Below are 22,516 nucleotides of genomic sequence, written 5' to 3' on the forward strand. Positions count from 1 at the left end.
CTATAAAAGCCACATATATGGTATGCATGATATACAATAACTCAGGAATGCATGCTCTAGCATTAAATTTCATGCTGAAAGCTTGCTAATGCCTCAGGCTACTGAGCGAGATGATACATGAAGCTGTACACAAGGAGATTGCATAGTAGTTTCTTAATTTACCTCTGAATTACAACTACTAGAGGGTTTTCTGAGTATTTGTGTCTCTAAATGTCTTGTAGTCTGGTAATAACAAACACAGGTACCACAAAAGTAAGATTCCCCATTTCTAGCTGAACTCCTCTATCCGTGACAAACAAAATTCTAGGTTTTCAAATTTGCAAAGGTGTTGTTCAAATTGTTTTAAAAACTCCATAATGAATGGATCCTTTCATAGGGATAATTCATCTGAAAATATTATTGCATAAAACAAGGCATGTATATATATACTCAAGCACTAAGCCAATTGTTTATACAAATTCGAATTTTCTGGTTTGTTCTATTTTTATTATTTCTTTTCTTGCAACAGATCATTAATTTAATGACAGCCTATAAAGTCAAGACTGCATATTTTAACTGAAAAGCAGAAAGAGTTCTTGTTTCAAGACCATTTCATTACTCTACATTAAGTATATTTACACCAAGTTATTAAAAATTATTTAAAGGAAACTCATCCAAGCACAGCCAACTCACCCTAGCAAGTCCATTAACAAGAAAAGAAGTCTCATGAACAGAGCTTGAGGGTACATTTCCACAGATGAAATTTGTACAATAATTAATGCAATCATAAAAACTAGAATTTTTTTCAAAAAACTTTGAATCCTGTAAATGTTTTTTTTTAACTATTTTTAAAAAGAAAATTTCTATAGGAGTTTAATAATAAACGTTTTCATTTGAAGTTGATTTTCAAAGGAGCAGGTCAACACTTTTATAGAAATGCCTGCAGGAACAGGTTGACAGTAATGGTGGGTCAGAAGGTGAGAGGAGAAAAAGCCTTGAATCAGAACCTCAACCAGCTGCCACCAGGTTGATCTATTGTAGGGGAACTAAGCTTTTTTTTCTCAGCAGCTACACATTCTAAAAGCACTTTAAAAAAAGTGTGTTGAATGGTTAAGGTGCTTGTGAATCTGTGTAATTCAAGAGCTGGAAGAGGTGACACTCACAACCACCAAATACTCCATTTGGATTGTAAATTCCAGATGAAGTGGCAGTAGTGTCACCTCAAACTGCCTCTGCTTCTGATGCCTGGAGCTGTGAGGAACAGGCAGAGCTGAGACAACTGAACAGACCTGGCTGGAAAACACTGAGGGAGTGACATTCAAGTAGCAGGAAACAAAAGTCAGATGCAGGTTAAAGGGAACCTACCAATTTATGACTAATTACACTGAACTGTTTGCATTTTCGTTTGCAGGCAAAACACTGCTTTTTTATTATTATTTTTAGCTACAACATTGAATAATTGCCTGAAATAAAGGCCTTCAATATTTCCAAAGCCAAATATACAATCATACATTTGCTGGACTCAAAGATGAAGAGATTTTTAGAGAAGTTGGAAACTCTTCTATGGAAAATTTCAAGTCCTGAACAACTCCATGGGAAGCATGCCTCATTTTCTAATAAAGACAGGAAAAAATTGTTTTGAAGGTAAGTGTTATAATTTACCCATATTAAAATTCAACATACGTTGCCAGTTTCAATATGAATCCACTGAGCTCCATAATTGTGCTTTAGAACAGTAATTGCTAAACCAAAATCTAAATCCTTCTTATTTTGTCACAGGTAAGATTAATGTCAAATCAAAGCTGACTGTAATGCTAAAACATGCAGAAAAATAGAGAGGAGAGATAGTTAGATTTTTTTGTGTTTTTCATAAAGCAGAATAAGTATTGAATATATCTTTACAAAATAAAGCTAATCCTTATCTTAAAACCATGGAATGGTTTGGGTTGGAAGAGACTTGAAAGCCCATCTCAATCCACTCCCTGCCACGGGCAGACATTTGTTTTCACTCAATCCTCAATCAGTGGTGACAAAGAGCATTTTGGAATTCCAGACTATGAGGATGTATCTGAAATTCAGGGAGTCAGTCTTGTAAACAGGGATTGTTTGGGCATACCACGTATTATCACTTTCTTTTTCCAAGCCTCTATCAGTACTGGAAGCTGGATAAACAGATGTGCCAACCTGTTGTCTGCTCCCTTACTCTCCCTCAGGCTAAGCCTATGGGAACCTGAATATACAGTGACCCTCAGTAAGTGCTTCCTCTTGTCCCTTACAAGCAAGAAGGAAAATCACACCGGTGGCACAGGTTTCTCTTTCATTAGAGAAGAGTTTAGTGTCAGCATATGTGATGGAAGCAATCAGTCTTGTGGTGTTACCCACTGGAAATGCTTCGGGGCAAGATGGAAGGAATCTTGCTAGCAGTCTTTAATTAACTAAATCTTAATACATACAATCAAGCCATCATCTTGGCTTTTGCAAATCTAGCTCATGCTGCATTTCACAAACAGCAGAGTATTAATTCAATATCTTCTTGGTGCTCTGACTTTCAGCATAGAGATCACTTGACATACTTTGATCTTGCTCCCACTGCTACAATATCTAAAAATAGGCCATGCTCCATTCAAGGAACTTAAACCCAATAGTTTTTCCAGTGTCTTTATGAGATCTTTGGTCAATGTCCCTTTGAAATCCTTCCAGCAAACCACTTCTGCCATAACAATCTGAACGTATCTGATTGACTGCAATTATGAGGCAAACTTGGAGACTCACAGTTTTAAACATTTAAATACTCATGAATGAGGCAATTCTTTGTCACTTCTTGATCAAAATACTGGGCTTTTTTGGTTAAAGAATAGAAGGCTTTCAAACAGCACAGTTAATGTGAATTAGCACACTAAAGATATCAATAGACTGTAAAAGGAATATTAAGTCTGTTCTCTCTCACAACGCAGGCAGAAGATCCTGAATATTTATGAAGTCCTTAAACAATGTAAGAAGTGAAGATATTCTTCTAAAATCTCCTTAAAGACTGTAAGTTCTTCTCTCATCACCTGTTTTACCACTTACCTAAAAAGCTAAGTAGCTTTCATCCAATCACTGGCTGAGGATAGCAGGCAGATTAAATTAGTTGATAAAAGTATGGAAAAGTGATCACCATTTATTTTTATATTATTCGAACCCTCTTACAGCACTGAGGCTCTTTGAAAAGCCCACATTTCAAGCAGAAAAGATTACTGAATGAAGTTCTGCAAATAAGAGCTAAATGGGCAGAACCTTTGCTTACATGGACTTGTGCAAACTCATCTCCACCTCTTTAAAACTGAGACCAGTCCTTTGGCTCCTCTGGGCACAAGCATGACTAAACTTGGCTCAAGCACTGCCATGCTGAAGAGCAAGAAGCAGAATCCTGCAGGGCTACAATTTAGAACAAACAGCATCACCCAATGGCAGAAATTAAAATCTGCAGATGATTGTCGCTACACTTTCTGGCTCCTCTGAAAGACATGAAGGAAAATGGGAGGAAAAAAACAAAAACAAAAACAAAACAAAAAACAAAAAACAAAAACAAAACAAAACAAAAACCAAAAAAACCCCACACAACTAATAAAATCAAATGCTTGGTCTCTGTCTGAAGACTAGGTGCTCTGATATGGCCTCGCATACTTCAACAGGAGTTTTCGTAGATAATTAATTAACAGCTAGAGCTGTGTCAGAGGAGGCTTAGGTTGGATATTGGGAAAATATTTTTCCCTCAGAGGGTGGATGGACACTGAAAAGGCTCCCCAGGCCAGCAGTCACAGCCCCAAGGCTGGCAGAGCTCCAGGAGCATTTGGACAACACTCTTGGGCACAGGGTGGGATTGCTGGGGTGTCCTGTGCAGGGTCAGGAGTTGGACTGGATGATTCTGTGGGTCCCTTCTACCTCAGGAGAATCTATTCTATGATTCTAATTTTCAGGGCTGGTAAGAGGGTAGTTTTTCACGTCATGCTTTATTATTTCCTCCATGAAACTCTTTTATTACAAAATCTGAACTGAGCTACATTATAAGCAGTGATGGCCAAATCTCAACACTTAAAAAAAAAAAAAAAATCCTTTTTTTCCCCCTCCCCCCACTAGTTCCTATAAACTTCAGGATTGTCATAAAAATATAAGCTGAGAAACTTTAATATCTCACAGTAACCAAAACTTGGTCACTTCTCAGAAAACAGACAAAAACATGAATGATTCCTGTGCCTCTCAGTGTAATTAAAATAGCAAGCACAACATCTTTTAAGTGGAAAGAGGAGAATGTTGTATGTCCAGAAAGGATCACATTGAACACTCACAGCATTGTAATGTCAGCCCATTGTGAAGTCTGGTACACCTTTAAAAAAACCCCAAAACCCAATAAACAAAACACCCTGAAGAGATTGTATGCAGGATGGCAGTTCAGAGAAGATGGGGAAATTCAGTTTATGTTGAGGTCAGAACAATGAAAAACAACACAGAAAAATGATGACACTTCTTGTTGTAGTACTGGAAAATGTGTCACTTGTATCTAGTATCAGTAAAAATGGGAAGAATTTGGATTAACAGCTCAGATCTGAGCAGAGAAAGAGCACTCAAAGGCAGATGTTCTTCCACATATGGGGTTCCTGCTTCCAGCAATTTATATCACTGGTAAACAGGAACCACAGCTAACCCCCTTCCTGCAATACAGGGTACATTAGATCTTCTGATCTAACTTAACTACATCAGTAGGTCTTATTTTAGTAAGTTTTTCTAACATGGTGTACTCCAAACAAATTCAGTTCTTCATCGCCTAGTAAACTAGCAAGAAATGTTTTTAATTGATATGGTGCTCTTCACTTAATCGAGTATGATACAGGTAACAACAAAAAATCTCTGAACACCTGTAAATATTTCTCAAGCAACTAGAATTTTAATAACCCATGCCTTACAGAATCATTTGAAACCAAGCTGAAGAAAGGAAAGAGTAACAGCAGAAAACTCTTTGGTGAATACCAAGCTAAGTTCATGTTTGAAATAGTTACCACAGGTATGATAACTACTATGCAGCCAGCTGGACCAGGAAAGGAGCTGCAAAAATCTCTTGAGAACTCCTCCATAAAAAGGTCAATTACCTTATTTTTAGATTTCTGTCTGGGAAAATGAGTATTTTACACCTTCAACAGGCGCATTAAATAGAAATGCTACAGATGCAGTGTCAACACTTAGGTAAGTGCTGAAAGAGGTCTGGAAACAGATATTTGACGCTGGTGTACCAAGCTTTCCTTTAAAAAAGGCTGGAGTCCTGTGCTGTACCACTATGATGATAAAGTTCAACACCAAAGAGGGTTCAAAAAAACCCACCAACATCCAGAATCAAAAGGAAGCCAGGAAGCCTACAAGTTGGTACTTACTGTTTGGAAATGTATATAGAGCCACAGCTTGGTTTTGGCTTTTTTTTAACTTTCCATGCTTTGTATGATCAAGCTTTCAAGTGAAATTGGCCAAACTGGACAAGTTGCAATGGATAAACTGTATCAGGTGTCAACAAGTGGAGGGGCAGAAGAGGGAATAGGAGCAGGGCAAGAGGGAACATTAACTTACTGCTGCTAAAGAGGCAGCACAACAGAATAAAGTTTAGTATTACTCTCTAAGGACAAATGAGTCACGTTGTTACAAAAATAATCCATTGCTTTACAAACAATACTGCACTCTATGCATTCATCTCTGACCTCAAGGCAAAAACCTCACACCAACCCTTTATTACTCACATTGTCCTGCCCCTTAAAAGAGAGCCTGATTCTCTTTTACCAGTCTCTACGCTCTGATGGAAATCTTAGCACTTCATTAAGGATTCATGATTGCAACAGAGCTGAAGACTAACATAATAACAACACAGGACCAGGACTCTTCAGAGAGTTCCCTTATATGTCCCAACAGGTACTGTGAAAGACACTCTTGAGCCACAGACACTTTGATACTTGGTGTATTTCTGTATTAGTTAGGTAGAGCCCCCATCTCCACAGCAAAACCTCAGCTTTTAAAAGGACTTCTGTCAGAAGGTCCATTTTCAGCTTTCCTGATGACGTTCACAGTGTTATACCCAGACAAAACTTAACAATTACAGAGCTCCCCTGCAACACCCAGAATATTTTGTCCTTACCTAGCAAAGCATTAAAACATACAGAGAGCTGCATGAGAGGCCACCCCACCCAACCAGTAGAGCCATGCGGAATTTTTGGTAGGTGTGCAGGAGCTCCACTTCAGAGCATCCAGGTCCAAAAGGCTCTCTTTTCTGTTCAACTGTAAACCAAGAATCCTTCTCCCATTTCAGAAAGATCAAGAATCTTTCTCCCACTTTCTTCTGTTCAACATTAGGGAAATATAATAATCGCCATGATGCAAGTCTCTACTCGAGAAATTCAAGAGATTTAGTTCTTCCCCAACCACCTCTCAATAGCATATGCAGTTAAACGTGGGATGACCTTCACTGCACGTAATTTCAAATCCTCCTATGCCAGAATGTAATTATTTTTAAAAAGTTACATTAATCCTGAAGAACGGATAAGCTCATGAAGTTTTTCTAAAAAAAGAAAGAGAAAGAACCATTTGCTAAATTACTTAGTGTAGTGAAAGGTCAAGGTGGAATGGCTTAAAACTGGAAGAGGATAGTGGAAGGTGTCCCTGCCTCTGGCAGGGGTGAAACAAGATGATCTTTGAGGTGCCCTGCAACCCACACTATTATGTGATTCTGCAAAAAACAAAGCATGTGTCTTTAATATGAGTTTTTCTTTCTCATAATCACTACAGAAAGAAGATGAAGTTGAGGAGCTGGGAGGTCACAGTTTGATCAATGGGTGTTGGAACCTTTTGCTAAACTAAGGGGATTTATAGCACACCTTGCCTCCATGAAAGAAAGGAATTGAAAGCTGAATTCCAAACAAGTCAAGTCTTGTTCATATTTTCAGGCAGACAAGTCTTCAAATTAAGAAGCCAGTCTCATATAAAACAATTTGGCTTATATATATATATATATATCTAAGTTAATTTAAACACACTAAATAGTATCCAGATGTTTTACTTGCTATTTTTATTAAGATTAATTTTAACAGTAGAAGCCTTTTTCTTTTCCCTTTTCTCCCAGAAGACTTCCTTTTTTCATCTTTGCATTGATAAAAACCAGCATTATAGCACTAGAGAAAGCACTGCTGCCACCTCAAATAAATACAGACACTTGAAAAAAATTATCCCTCATAAACTGTTCATCTCATTACAGTGACTCTCCCTAGATAAGAAGATGCCACTACCAAAGGCAACCACGTATTTAATTTTTCCCCCTATATGAACAACAGAACAGCTTTACCAAAGAAAGAAATTCCAAGATTAGGATGCTATGATTGAGTTCATCATTATCCATCGAACCTAAAGTGTCCTTGGTAGCTTTAGAAACAGGAAATAAGGTTGTGCAGAGCAGTGCTAGGTGTCACAACAAGGCAGGGATCAGTCATCTCCACTCCCATATACATGATTCTTGTAAAGGAACACAGAACTAAGTGTGTAAATTAATTGCTATGACCTATTTTGTATTTGTTTCATTTCTACAATAAAGCTATATCCTCTGTAATTCATCCATTAGGTTTCTTTTGTAAGTTTTACTCTTTATTAAACAGTTCTGTACTACAGCAGCAGAATGAGCTGAATGAATCCATCATGTCAAAGCTTTGAGAGTGGAAAGTAAGTACCTAAAGCCTTCCCCCAAGAAACCAGTATCAATTCTGCCTGGATGATAAAAGTGAGGTGTTTAGAAGGCAAGTCTAACAGGGCAATGTGAGTATGGAAGAATTTTCACTTTTTTCATCTGATAGCTTCATTCATCACCTACCAGCCAAAACCTCCACTCTTTGCTCAGCCTGAGAACCCACCTCCTTCCTTTCAGTGTATTTAACAAAGACACACAATGCATCTTTGTGAAGGAGACATCACACAACACAAGCCAGAGGACTGCCCCACATGTATGACAGTAACTCTTGACAGCTCTTCCTCCTACACAGAAGGAAAAAAGAGAATGGAACTGCACATCCATTGCAGGCTCTTGGCAGGTCCAACATGGAATGAGCTCACCCTTTGGCATCCTAAGTACAGCCACTTTTATTTGTTGTTTTTTCCTCTTCAAGAGCTAGTGCAACTCAGGACATGAAGGGACCCAACATGGGTCAGTCCAAAGGGAATAATTTATCTTAGGAACACCAACCTATCCAGCCTTGCAAAACATGCAAGTGGGCAGCAAGCCTGGCAAGACCCATGCTAGGAACTGCTTACAGATCTGCCCACTCCCTTGAATCTTAAGAACCTATCACAAGAGTGGAACTAAACTATGAGGAAGAAAGGATGAAAAGAATGGATTTTTAATGTTAACACAGTACAAGCTAAAGAATGCATTCTAAAAGCAAAGACTGATTTTATACGGAAAGTGAAGCAATAAAGTGCTAGTAGGGTATCTCTCTGTTCCAAAGCATTACAAGACTTTCCCCCACTGCCAACAAACCAGTGCACTAATCCCCTGCAGTTATGGTTGTTACGGCAGGTGGAGACCATGAACAAAGAGGTGAAAAAGCAGCCTTTGCAGAGAAATTATCATCTCTCTCTGGGCAGTCTGTAGCTTTAGCTCAGTTACCCACACCCCCTGCAGTCGATCTGCCCCACTGAACTTGGAGACACACACCATAGGATCCACACCCAAGAGGGCAAGTAGCCTCACTCGACTCAGGAAAGAGCTCCTGGATGGAGTGATCCAACTCTGTTCCACGGTGAGCTTGGCTCAAGTCACTAATCAAACCCCTTTAGGGACTTCTTTTGTTTCCAGAACAAGTCAGGCAAACCAACATCAAGCACTAAGGTAATAGTACAGATTCACAGAATAAAATCATACAGTTGCCTGGGTTGGAATAGACCTTAGTGATGACAATGATGTTCCAAGCCATAGGTAGGGACACCTTCCACTTGACCAGGCTTGAACTTGGTCTTGGACACTTCCAGAGATGGGGCATTCAGTTTCTCTGGGCAAGGTGTGTCAGGGCCTCATCGTAATACTAGAATTTCTCAGACAAAGATACTTTTGGAAGTGTTTTTCTTGCTGGAACTTCGATAGCCTAACAAATCCTGAAGGAAAGACACATCATTTATCACTCAAAAAAAAAAAAAAAGTTTGATATTTAAAGCTTGCTGCTGTTTCCTCTTTTTCCCCACTGTGGACTGTGGAAGTAAAACTGACAGGAATTATAAGATAAAGGGTTTTAAAGTGATTTGATGAAGGCAGACCTGCATTTTTAAAGTGACATAAAAAGGGAGAAAAAGCATTAGACTAATCCAAAGATTTAAAATTAAGTTTATGCAACATTTCATATCCATTTCCCTTCAAAGTGAAGTGGAAATTTAGTCTGAGACTTGTCAAAGACAGTGCAAAAATGAAAACCTCAAAAGAATTAGGTACTGGCTTGCATTCTACAGGGCTGAAACAAAAGGTAGGTAGGCAAGCATGACAATGTTATTAAAAAATCAACATAATTGTGATAATAATTCACAGACACTAAAAAAAAAAGCCTCTTTTACACAATCGATTCTACAGTTTACAAATTGATTTCTAGACCAACAATATGTTTCAGTTACCTTATAGTCAGGCATCTGAGTCCTGCCAGAAAAATGTTTAAGCTCACCTTGTCTTGGTTTTCCTTATTCTTGTAACACAGATTTCCAATCAAGCGAATGAGATGAGATTTGAAACCCACGGCTGGATGTGAAATTTCTTCCTGCCCTGTCACAGCATGTGTGGCAGTGAAAATATTGACAGTCTGTTTCCCAGCAAGGTGAGTTAATCTCAGGGTATCTAGAGAAAACATTTTAAATACATTACCATGAGAAAATTAGTCTCAATTAGCACAGAGATTTATTATTAATTGTTGAGTTAAACACTAAGCAACAAAATTTCTGATATTCAACATCATGTCAAAGAACTTTGAAAGTTTACCTCATTGTGTGATTTGGGCTAATATAACCAACCATAAAAGACCAGTCCAATGTCAGAAAGCACTTTTGTGTGTACTTTTTACACCCTTCCATAGTTCACACATGATGGCTGAAGGTTGCTGCTATCAATCTCCTAAAGAGAGATCACCTAAAGAGTCAGCATTTGTAGGCTGCTGAGAATTCTGGCACTGTAAATACATTGCTAAAACCAAGATTTTTAGAAAACTTTCTGGAGTTTGAATTTGTCACAGCAATACACACTGACTACAGAATCACTTTCTCCTCTCTTCTTCAGCCTGTTCCTGGCAATGTAGCATGACGAGAAATTTCAAGTACACAGAATTACAGAACAGTTTGGGTTTGAAAGGACTTCAAAGATCACCTTATCTCATCTGCCATGGGCAGGGACACCTCCCACTATCCCAGGTTGCTCCAAGCCCCATTCACCCCGGCCTTGGACACTTCCAGGGATGGTGCAGCCACAGCTTCTCTGGGCAACCTGTGCCAGGGCCTGGCAATCCTCACAATCTAACTCTACTCTCCAGCAGTTTGAAGCCATTTCCCTTGTTCCGTCATAGGCCCCTGTCAATAGCATCCATCCATCTCTTCTGTAGGCTCCCTCCAGGTACTGGAAGGCCACATTAGGTCTCCCTGAAGCTTCTCTTTTCCAGGCTCAACAAACCCAACTGTCTCAGCCTTTCCTCACAGCAGAGCTGCTCCATCCCTCTGATCAACTTTAAGTTTCCTTAACACACACACACATGCACAAAATAAATCCTGTTGTTAATAATCTTGCTGTAAGCCATAAATCTAAGAACCCATCACCAAAGACAGAGGTTTGGCTTCTCTAAGTTTTTCTTTTGTTGTTGCTGGAGGTATTTTCTTTATTTGGTTTTTTATTTGCTTGTTTGGTCTTTTTTTACAATAAGGACTTTCCAATCATTTCAAAAGAGTCACCACTAACAGCTGTTTCAGCCTTTTAATTTTTAATTTTTCCTCTTTGTCTTAAAAATACACAAACTTTCACAATTTGCTCACAAAATGGTAGCATACCTCAGTCTCAAAGTGCTAAGGTGTAAAAAAGCACAGGTCACGGTATGTGCTTGAGCATCTTCCTCCTCCCTCCCTTGAGCATGTCTGGAAAATTTTGGCATAATTTTCTTTGTGTACAGTCCTCCCCTTGCTCTTTCTTAGCTTCTTTAAAACTGACTTTTCAAAGTCACTGGATTTAGTTAATAACATTCAAACTGCACTTAAATTTCAGAAATTTGGGAAACAGAAGTGAATGGGCATGGAGGAAAAGTCCTTTTTCTACTTCTTGAAGAAACTCTTCCATGCATTCAGCCAGTGGAAGAACATAGGAAGCAGTTATCCCTTGCACCACTTTCCTTAAGAAAAGAGCATTGCTGATATTTGAATCAAGGCTTTGTCGGGCAACACAGGCCAACAGAGAAAGTGGAGAACCAGAAAATTTCCAGGAACAAACCAAATATTTGAAAATGCAGATTAACTCCATCTCTTATTTATTTATCTTATTCAAAGGTCAGAATTATAATTACCACCAGTTGTGAAAAACATGTTTTTATTCACAGAGCACCAACAGTCAAGCTTGTGGCTGTTCACTCACCTACAGCTGTTTCAAGCAAACCAGGGAATGCCTGCAGATGTTCCAGCTGGCTGTTGTTTGAGGTCATTTCACAAAGAACATCGAGAAGACGAATTGTCACCAGCGCTTCCTGGAATGAAAACTGCATTTCTGAAAATGGCTCATGAAGGCTATCATAAAAACATAAACCCAGAAATGTAAACAGGGGATAGGAACTCTCAGCTCCTCAGGTTATGTGCAGGTCTTCCAAACTGCCAAGAATAAATTTATATAAAATTAGGGCAACTTTCTAAAATAACAATAACGTATTATATTGCAATAATTTCTTTTCTACAGTTAGTGTTACGTCTGTCTGAAAAATCATGGGGAAACCAAAACAGAGCCATAAGGGATAAAATTTTAACAAAAACAGAGTAGCTTCCAAAAGCAGAAATACAGAAAATTACTAGCTGAGAAATTATTTCTGTATAAATGTTTTCTTTGAGTTTATTCAGTCGGAGCTTTCCACTTTAAAGACACAAACACCGCCTGCAAGACATCAATTTGTTATCCACAGGAATTCTGTAAAGTTCTGTGGTCAAACAAACTTTGGCTGTGAGAATTTACATTATTCTTGGGTAAATAGGATTGAGATCAGAGATGCAGCGCTTTGGTTAGGTACGAGACACAATTTCATTTGCATATTATTTATTCAGCCAGAGAACTATTTTTTCTCACCAAATATGTTGGTCCTCCTTATAATGACAATCCAGCACTTACAGAAAATACCTTAAGAGCAAATGACAGAATTTGGACCACCACATGTTGCTCAAGAGCCTGGCTGTGACTATAAGATGATCCCACTCCAGGTGTGTTACATAAACTGCAAGTAGCCACGAAAAGGCTCAGACATTGGTCACAGTAACTATTCCTGCCTTTTCTGGTGCAGGAGACAAAAAAAGGTTTACTTAGCAACAATATAATATTTCTGGATCCATATAATCAACACAATGCTATTCAAATCATCAGTAATAGTGCTTAGTAATTAAGTAGTACAATTATATTCATTTGTTGCTCCTTGAAAACCCCAAATTGCTATAGGGTATAGGTACTAAAGCTGTATTTTAATTTTTTGACCTATACAGGTGTAGGAAAGTGCTAGTCTTGCCCTAAATTATTCAATAAACTGCTTTCACCAGTACAAAGGCAGACTCTAAATACACTGGCCATCATACTGTTATAAAGTAATAATACTACAACTGTATTTCAGAGACAGTAACCATCTTTTTACAACTTTTAAGAGGAACAGATTATTTAAAAAACATAAAAGAACTCCCAAATTTTCATGTATTTTTGAAACTTGCTAAGTTCAAAAAATTGTTCCTTCCCTGCTGCTGACTTTCCAAACTGGGGTTTTCTGGCCCTCCATCTGTATAAAAGAAGGGCAGTAAAGGAAAATACTTCCTTTTGAAGTTCAAAACTCAAAATAGTTTGAACTCTGACAGACATCTTGATGCAGATATAATCTGAAAAGTAAATAAGGAAATAACTGAAGACTTTTTAAATAAACATATTTAGAGCGAGACGCAGAAAAGATGTTCCTTATAAAGAGATGAACTAAGTCCAGGAAAGGGTTTTATTTTGCAAGTATGGTTGAAAGTTAGTGCAAGCAAACTGATGCTCAAGTCAGGCTTTGAATGGAAAAGCTATTTTAAACATTGGTTTAAGCACTGCAAAAGCATATGATTAGCTTCTCATGGGTTTAAGACGCAAGCTACAAGACCTGATGTTCTTTAAGAAAACAAAGCAGTGTCTACATATAACAAATTAAACAGTGAATGGGACACCCAGACAACATTCTGGGAGTCAGGCCAGTCCAAGGACTGTTCCCAAAAGTTTTCAAATGTGGCCTCAGAGTTCTAGAGTCTAAGGCAGTTTACTACTAAAGACATGGCCTGAGCAAGGCACTTGGCTTGTGGGCCACAGAAAAGACCAAGCAAAGCCAAGTTGAATATCACAGATGTTGCCTAAAGCATTTTTAATGACAGACTCTACATGCCTAACTACATTTTTTGCAGTTAAATACAACTGCTACACAAAACCTAAAAATACTTATACAAATGAGGAGAGATTGGTACAATTCTTTACAATTTCTTGTAAGAAAAGAAACAGTTTTATGAAGTTGGACTGGCATTTCTCTTTTCCCACAGCAAGCATATGTTGTGAACAAATGTATATACACATATCCCTTCATTTGTATACAATATGTATACACATATTGCCCTCCATTTATTAATCTATTAGGACTTTTATTTTCTGTTCATTCAATGAGCCCTGTTTTCCCACCAAATAGTGATACTCAACTTATCATACACCTTGTTTACGTGAGAGAAGAAAGAAGCCAGTGTCAAGCATGGCAAGTTATGCAGCAATATTCACAATACTGATGTCCCAGCACCTTCTGGTTGGACAGAGACTCTCCTTCTGGTGGGTGCAAACAAATAGTTTTTTTCCATGAACTGAAACCACAGAAAGCGGTTTGGAAAGTAACCACAAAGGATAAAAAAATCCCCCAAAAAAACAAAGGCGGGGGGAAAAAGTGAAGATGGAATTGTCTCAATGTATGTCCTCTCACTGCCAAGTTAGTACCTTTTCCAGAAGTAGTCAATTATATTATCTGACATAACTTAGACTAAGCAGGTGGGGCAGTAGGGGAGGCTGTTTCTTAGACAGATAAGAAGAGTTTGTGCACTTGTTGGTTTGTGTTTTGGTCTTTTAACACACCCAACTACCATGTCCCCATAAAGTGATTCATGGTATTATTTCACAACAGGTCTCAAGCTACTTTTAAAATTCTTGTGCCTATTTTAACAAAAAAAGCCAAGCCAACACTTTTTAAAATTATCACATAAAAGCATTTAAGAGAAATGGTTTTTTTACTTTGATAATACATTAATTTATGATGCTTCTTCTCGGGAGTTTCTAAAAGTGAAACTACTGCACATTAGTTTTGTATTAACAATAAAATAATTCTGTTCCAGCTAGGAACAGAATAAATATTTTTATTTTGGTTCCCATTTGAATCATAGGATCATCATGAGGCAATGAGGATTCATCACATCAAATTCTAGTACACAAAAATGGTTATCAGTCATACCTCATCTTCTGCATCTGCTGCAGCAGTTAACTTGAGCACAGCTCCACATTTCTCTTGGAAACAGACTGCAAGGAAGTCAGCATTTCTCAACAACGCATTCATTTCTTCACTGCTAACTGAGTTCTTGTCACTTACTTTCACCATCATCAGCTCTAACAAAGTAACTCTGGAGGCAGAAAACAATTTGTTAGTCAGATTCACTGAGCCACACAGCATTATCAGTAGAATAAACAGTAGTTAAAAGTGATAAAAACAATTATCATGCTAGTAACAGAATGAAGTTTTTAAAATTAAAAAGCCCCTTGAATACTGGCAATCAGTTTCTGTCTCCTGGGTTTTTTTTCTGTACAGAATTAATTTAATTCATCATTCAATTAATACAATCTGGCCAGACTGTCAATATTTTTCTCAAATCTGTTTCAATTTATAAGTTCTTGTGTTCTAGCAAAACATTACTGAGATTGTATATTTCCTATATCTAAAATTTCCAGCAAATCAGCTCTTAAAAGCAGTTAAGCATATCAAAATAAGCACAGACTATTTGACAGCTTCTGTTTGAAAAATACAGGTTTTCACAGCTCTTGCCTTGCCCACAGTCCTTCACTAACTCTCCCCCAAACAGGGAAAATAAAAATTGACATGCACACACTGTTGTTTACATTCATTTTATAATTGTTACTAGATGGACTAAGCAAATCCAAGTTGATCACTCATGTACCCAGCCAGAGATATTCAATGTATTAAGCTGGCAAGTAACTGGATACATAATGAAGTTCCTCTATGAAATCTACTTGGGTTGGCTGTTTTAACAGTGATAATAATTTTATTTCCAATGTCCTTTCATGTTGTCAGGGCAAACTGGAAGCACTTTGTGCAAGTAGGACTTGGACATTGCAGAGGCCCTCCTACAGGTCCCTGCTCCAGTCCAGTGCACAGGGACTGGTGAAGTCTCACTGTCATTCAAACTGAAGAAACACTGTTTATTGAATGAATTCAAAAGCCAGCTCAGGTTTTTCTTTCAGTGAAAAATTTGAAATTCAGATGGAAGGACTGAGATTTAAACATATGGAATAGTTCAAATGCTTTTTTATTTAAATTTACCAAGCAGGTTGTCAGAAGAGGAAGAGAAATGTCTTTTTCTCTGGAAAAAGCTCCGTCACTACTTTATTAACCTCCAAAAACCTATGTCCATTAATCACAAAACAGCTACTTAGTTCCTGCTAAACTCAATTCTCAGTGTCATCAATACAGCTGCATTAAAGTATTATCTGAAGGAGGACAAAAAGCTTTTTCAACACGGCAGCACAGAAGTGCTGCCAGCACATTTGGTAAAGGGCAGACCCCGGACAGGAGGCTGGAGCAGCCCCTCTCAGGGGCTTTGTTTGTTCTGCAGGTTACAGCTGGGTGCACCCTGCCCATCTCCAAACGACCAGAGTGCACCTCCCCAACACCCTGCACTGACCAAAGGCTCTCCCATTTGGCATCCCATACAAAACCCAAACCCGCAGATCTGTCATTCGCCCCCGACACAGGGCTAGACTTGACATGTCAGTTTTCACCACTTTGAAAGTGGTCAAAGACTCACTAGAGTCTTTCATAAGCTCAGCTAAGAACACAGGCTGGTCAGAGACTGGATGAACAAAGGAATTATTCCAGTACTGCAGTGGGTTGACCCTGGCCAGATGCCAGACACCCACCAAAGCTGCTCTCTCACTTCCTTCCCATCCCCTCCCCGCATTAGCTGGACAGGGGAGAGAAAACTTCACAAAGGGTTCATGGGTTTAGATAAGGGCCATGAGAGATCACTCATCAAATACCTTCACAGGCAAAACAGGCTTGAAATTAGAGATCGAACTTAAATTTATTGCTAACAAAATCAGAGCAGAACAATGAGAAGTAAAACAAAAGCTTAAAAACACCTTCCTCTCACCCTGTCCTTCCCAGCTCTATCTCCTGCCCCAGTGGTGAAGGGAGACAGGGAATGGGGGTTTATGGTCAGTTCATCACTCACTGTTTCTCCCACTACTCAGGGAAAGGAGTCGTTTCCCTGCTGCACCATGGGGTCCCTCCCAGGGGAGACAGTTCTCCATGAGCTTCTCCAACGTGAGTCCATCTCACAGGCAACAGATCCCTGCAAACTGCTGCACTGTGAGTCCATCCCATGGGTTAAAGCCCCCATCAAACTGGTGCAGCCTGACTCACCCCACCATGGGTACAGTCCTTCGGGGACAGACTGCTCCAGTGTGGGCTCCTCTTCCACAGCCTCCCCTCAGGCAACCCCCTGCTCTGGCAGGGTCTCCTCCATGGGTGCTGGTGGATCTCTGCATCCCCTGGATCCCCACGGGCTGCAGGGGCACAGTTGCCTCACCATGGGCTGCACCACGGGCTGCAAGGGAATCCCAGCTCCAGTGCCTGGAACACCTCCTGCCCCTCCTTCCCCACTGACCTTGGGGTCTGCAGAGTTGTTCCTCTCACATACTCTCACTCTGCTCTTCTCTGGCTGCAATTACAACTGTGCAAAAGCTTCTTTTCTCATTTTTTTCTGAAATACGTTATCACAGAGGCATTACCACCATTTCTAATGGCCCTAGCCTTGACTAGTGTCATGTCCATCTTTGGAGCTGCTGAGGACTGGCTCTGCTGGACATGAAGGAAACTTTCAGCAGCTTCTCAGAGAAGCCACCCCTGTAATCCCCCTGCTACCAAAACCAGGCCATGCAAACCCCAAACAAATACTATCTTCTGCTTGACAGCATTCTAGTCAGTGCTTCTTGCACCAATAATCCAAATAATAAATGTTTACAACTGACAAGTAATCATTTTGTAAACAAGCTGAAGAGTCACCACACTTCCATAAACCCCATTGAACAGACTAAATGGTTGCTAATAGGGAATTTTTTTTGCACTACTCATTCACTACTATATGAATGGATGCCTTTTTCAACAACTGCAATCCTTTGTTAGAACACCACCTGAATGTAATTTCTTTTGAAGTTTTCTAGTCTCTTTAGGAATTCAAGTCAAACTGTTTTCCTGAGTTTTCTTCCAGGCACAGTTATTCAGGACAGGACCATCTTTCCCTGAATTTCAAGCAAGTCTTGCCATTTAGCCAATAGTTTCCTGAGAGCCATGTGCTTTATTCTGAGGCAAGTTCCTTTACATTCCTTTTTTCTATTGTTTGTCTCAGTTTTCTTTCAAGACTCACACTAATTTTTCCAAGTTCGTTCTTCCAGACCATGCAATTTGCCCACTTCTTTTAAATGATCTCACAACTGATTAGCCATTTAAATGACAGTGTTTCCTCCTACTTGTTTGCCTGCAGCTAAATACAACAAATATGACAACCGCTAGTACCAACTGGATTTTTGTAACACTCAGTTCAATATCTCAAATCTAATTCTGTGTATTATATTTACAATTATGCTTCTGTTTGGAAATAATCATGCCATGTCATCTTCCTTTTCTTTAGGCACCACTGAGGAAAACCCTTCGTGAATCTCTTGCAGTTGTTTTTCCCCCTAGCAAAATTTAAAACAGTTCTTCCTGAAGCTGACTAAATCAGCATAAACTTGGAACAGCCACTATAAGGTATTTGCAGTCATCAGTAAAACAAACTTCTCTCTCCTACAGTCTGCAAATAAACCACAGAATTCAAGTGCAATTTAAATCTGGAAGCTCATTACTACACAATAAAATGCTGCCTCACTAAGCCTAAAACTAGCAGTGTAAAATTTTATTGGTTTTCTTAGTATCAAACAATGTTTGCATTAAATGTGCTTTGTTTATAATCTCTTAACAAGGGCCAGACACTTGGGACATTCTTTCTCTGTGACTTAAGCTTCTCCTTCCTGAAACACTTCCCTGACAGCAACGGTTCCATGAGACAAATTAGGCCCTTCCTCCAAACTTTCACTTCTTTCATCTTCAAATGATACTTGCAAGCATCATATTCTATGGAAACTGGTAAATTTGTGAGCAACTGTAGCTCAGTGCTACCTTCAGGTACTCTGTGAGCATTGCCAGGAACAAAACCATCCCCAGCACTAACAATGACAGCCCTGGAGCTGAGCATTGGCAAGAAGTGGAGCTGCTTTACAGGATCTGAGTGCCCATTTCCTGACAGGCAATTCCATCAATGGCTGTTTACTCAGGATGCTTCTCCTGACAACACTAAAATCAAACCCAGAGATATAAATACTTGAGCATGTTAAAAACACCTGAAGCTATTCAGCTGCACTTTTTCATGCTGTTAATTAAAGCAAAACCCCTTCTTAGAAGGGACAACAACAGATGTGCTCACTTTTGAAGGTTTTCTAATGTAATTAAGACAAGCAAGACATGAACTTACAGTGTCCATACTCAAGGTTAACTTGGATGAACACAAACCAGGCTTTTTCTAAATACTTCTGCCACATACCTGCACACAAGTGCAGGAAAATCTCAAATATGGGAAAGAATTCAAGAATCTACACTCTTTTAGCCCAATGACCATATCCTTCAACAATCCCTTCCAGAGAACTGGCAGGCATTGTCACAACACCATGCACTTCTCCAGGCCAGAATAACACTAAAGACCTGGTAACATTAACACAGGATTTATTTCAGGCCATTTGCACACTCAGATGTGCAACACATTAAATTCGACAGGAAATGAAAGTTGTCCAGAAGTCAGGAATTTTATTTTAATTGAAAATTCGAATTCCTGATCCATTTGAACAAGAACTGCTCTGAGGCAGGCACCATGGCCACTGTAACACAAATGCACTGGACTTCACCTGCAGGAAATACTTTGAATAGTGCAAATTCTGTGAATAGTGCAAATAACTGCAGTAACATAGCCATGTACACTCTGGGTATCCCAGGCAACTGCCAACTTTGGGAGTCACCACCAATGGGAGCATTCCCAAACTTCCTTGGCACAGCTCATTCCATTTCAGCAAATGCATTTAAACCACCTGTATTTCATGTCCATGACAGAGGATACTGTAACTGAGGGCTATCATATATTCCCAAGCTCCAGCTGCCTCCCCCAGACACCTCAATACCACGTCTATCCATTCTTCATTTACAGAACTTGGTCAGCCTCACTGGACACCCAGCACAACAACTCTTCAGGTGAAGACTTCTCATCTTGTTTTGAAACAACTAATTCTCTACAGGAATTCATTTGGGGTTTATGGCCACTTTTTTCTTCAGTTCATGACAGTCAAAATGTTTTTATCTGAATAGGATTTGTCTCTTCATGTATCTCAAAAGAATGCATTCTTAAATATGCTAACACTACCTAGGAAGATGCCAAGGGAGGGTATTCATCTACAGCTTGGATGCACAGATTATTTCTACAGCACTTCCATATGTTTGTCAGTAAATTAGGCAGTGTCCAATTCATAACACACTGTACTGTGATTGTGTCTTTGAAAAACTTAATGGAGCTGACTGGCAGAACTCTTGAGATTGAAAATAAATTCAGCAGATATGCTCTAACTAGTGATCCCACCTGTGATCATCCATGTCATTCCTACACCTCAAAAAGCCTTTGAGGTGAAGAATTCAATGACCATTTGTAGCATGCTGAGACTTTTTTAAGAACTGGTTGCCTCTGCTGCTTAAAGTACAACTGAACACCCTAACCCAGCCCTGGCTATTCTCAAGGGCATTATGAAAGCATGCAAACTGCCATGCATGATATTCCCAAAAAGAATTCAATCTAGCTCATTCACTTAAAAGTTTCACAACACCTACCTCCCAGTACATTAAGCACACAGTTCAGATTTGCACTCACTTGGTCATCCTGAATTATGGAGGAAAATAGTATTTCCCTCCTTACCATTCCCATCCCATCTCTATAAAATAATGATATTTTATTTACAGTTCAAAGCAATTGCATATTCTCTCTCTGCCTGAAATCCTTTCAGTTGTCCTATAATCTCCAATCAGTGCCTGAACCCTCATTTGTGGTAACACTGGAAACAACAGAAACCAGAAAAAAAATGCAGGCACTGCTTTATTTAGTGCTTTGTCTTTCACCTGCAAAAACCAGAGAGGAACTTGCAGCTTCCCTGGGTGGATGCAGAACAACATAGTTGCATTAAACACATAAATGAGACCACAAAATCTTCAAGCTGTTGAAGGAGCTGTAGAATTGTAGCAGTGTTTCCCAAATTTGATTGTCTTAACAAAATACCTTTTTTTAATTTTCCTCAATTCTCTATTAAAGCAATGACCATTTTTCCATTATAGCAGTGACCATTTCCCATCAATTCAGCACACATTTACTCAAAGACTTGAAGGAAAACTATCAATGCTTCTTCAAGGTGAAGGTTTGTTGAAGCTTTTCAAGAGTGGAAATACTAATGATTAAGTAATCACAGGCATCTGCTCATCTATGTTTTGTAAGTTCTGCTAACCAGTATGAGACACACTTCCATCTTTCTTAAAGGCTTCCTCTTAATTTCTTGACATAATAACAGAAGTATGAAGAGCTGAGGACATTTCTGATCGAGCTATAAAACTTTGCAGGGTGTGGTGCTCTTATGAAATCAAGACCCAGGCATGAAATCCTGTCCTTTTTTGTGTGTGAAGTATTTCTTTACCGAGTAATGGCGCCAACCTGGATTCTGCAACCCTACATAAATCACTGCCAGTTGTGGCTAAGCTGTAATGTTAACCAACCAATTTAAAACCATTACTGACATAGAAACATGTATTTAGAGACTTTGTGCCAACTATGAAACCACACAGTTTTTCAATCATGTGAACAGGATACTCTATATGGAATGCTAAATACTAAAAGCCGCATTGGTTTTGGGGTTACCTTTCTTGATTGCTCAGTTTGGCATAGAGGGCTTTTACCAGCTCTGGACATTTCAGCAAATGTTCTGTAACAATCAGGAACCTAAAGGAAAAGGAAAAGAAAATCTTACTCGTGCTGTAAAAGTAAAAGCAGTATCCACATTTACTCCAAATGGTGCTGGTTAGTTTTACCTGTAGATGAATGTGTGTTGTGCTTACAATAAATACAAATTGACACGAAATAATTGCACATTGTCCTGCAGTTTTTCACTAACATACTGATGACCATTTCTCATCAGTTCAGCACACTTTTACTCACATGTTTGAAGAAAAGCTGGCTGGAGTCTTAAGCCAATAATATACACCACAATTCAAACAATGAAACACTCATCCAATGGTTTATGCATCTAAGCAAAAAGCCAAAGTTCAAGCTTGGAAGTTATTCTATGCATCACAACACTGTCTGTAAGCCCAAACTATCAAAAAAGTACCTAAATGTTATATTGATTTTTCTTTAAAAAAGGCAATCTGACAAAGTATCAAAGCAAATGGGAACTTCTTTGTCAGATGCAGTTCAGCAAAGTACCTTTTGCAACCTGAAAAACATACCCTCCTTGTGTAACAGAGACCTAAGCTGAGAACCAATTCCAAGTCCTTGCTGTACAAGGTAGGTAGATACAGAATCACAGTCTCACATTCTAGAAGGGACCCACAAAGAACATTGATTTCAACTCCTGGCCCAGCACAAGACACTCCCAACTTTAACACAAGGATCTTGGCAGTCAAAATACAGTGAAGTATATTCTGTAATTAAATTATCAAGCTTTGTTCTTCCTTTCACCGCCTTCCCATTCTCATGCCATTTTTGGGGTTTCTGTCTCGAACACTAAAAGACCAACTGATGACCAAAAGTTGACAAAACCAGCCACTGGTTTCTGCTTTCTCTTCACCAAAATGTTGCAAGGGATCTATGATACCAACCTTCCTCA

The 22,516-nt window shown here is 39.1% G+C and overlaps 1 protein-coding gene across 1 annotated transcript in view; it reads right to left on the minus strand.

Moving 5' to 3' along the window:
• Nucleotides 1-22,516, minus strand: part of ATXN10 (ataxin 10) — an 86,260-nt gene that overhangs the window by 30,646 nt on the left and 33,098 nt on the right. The window contains exons 6-9 of the mRNA XM_083859765.1: nt 21,550-21,630; nt 14,736-14,901; nt 11,621-11,729; nt 9,684-9,853 (exon numbers count right to left, since the gene is read on the minus strand). Of these exons, the coding sequence (XP_083715891.1) occupies nt 9,684-9,853; nt 11,621-11,729; nt 14,736-14,901; nt 21,550-21,630 (526 nt within the window). The remainder of the gene's footprint in view (nt 1-9,683; nt 9,854-11,620; nt 11,730-14,735; nt 14,902-21,549; nt 21,631-22,516) is intronic.

The sequence above is a fragment of the Zosterops lateralis genome, assembly GCF_965231275.1.
Source record: "Zosterops lateralis genome assembly, chromosome: 4".
Taxonomy (NCBI): domain Eukaryota; kingdom Metazoa; phylum Chordata; class Aves; order Passeriformes; family Zosteropidae; genus Zosterops; species Zosterops lateralis.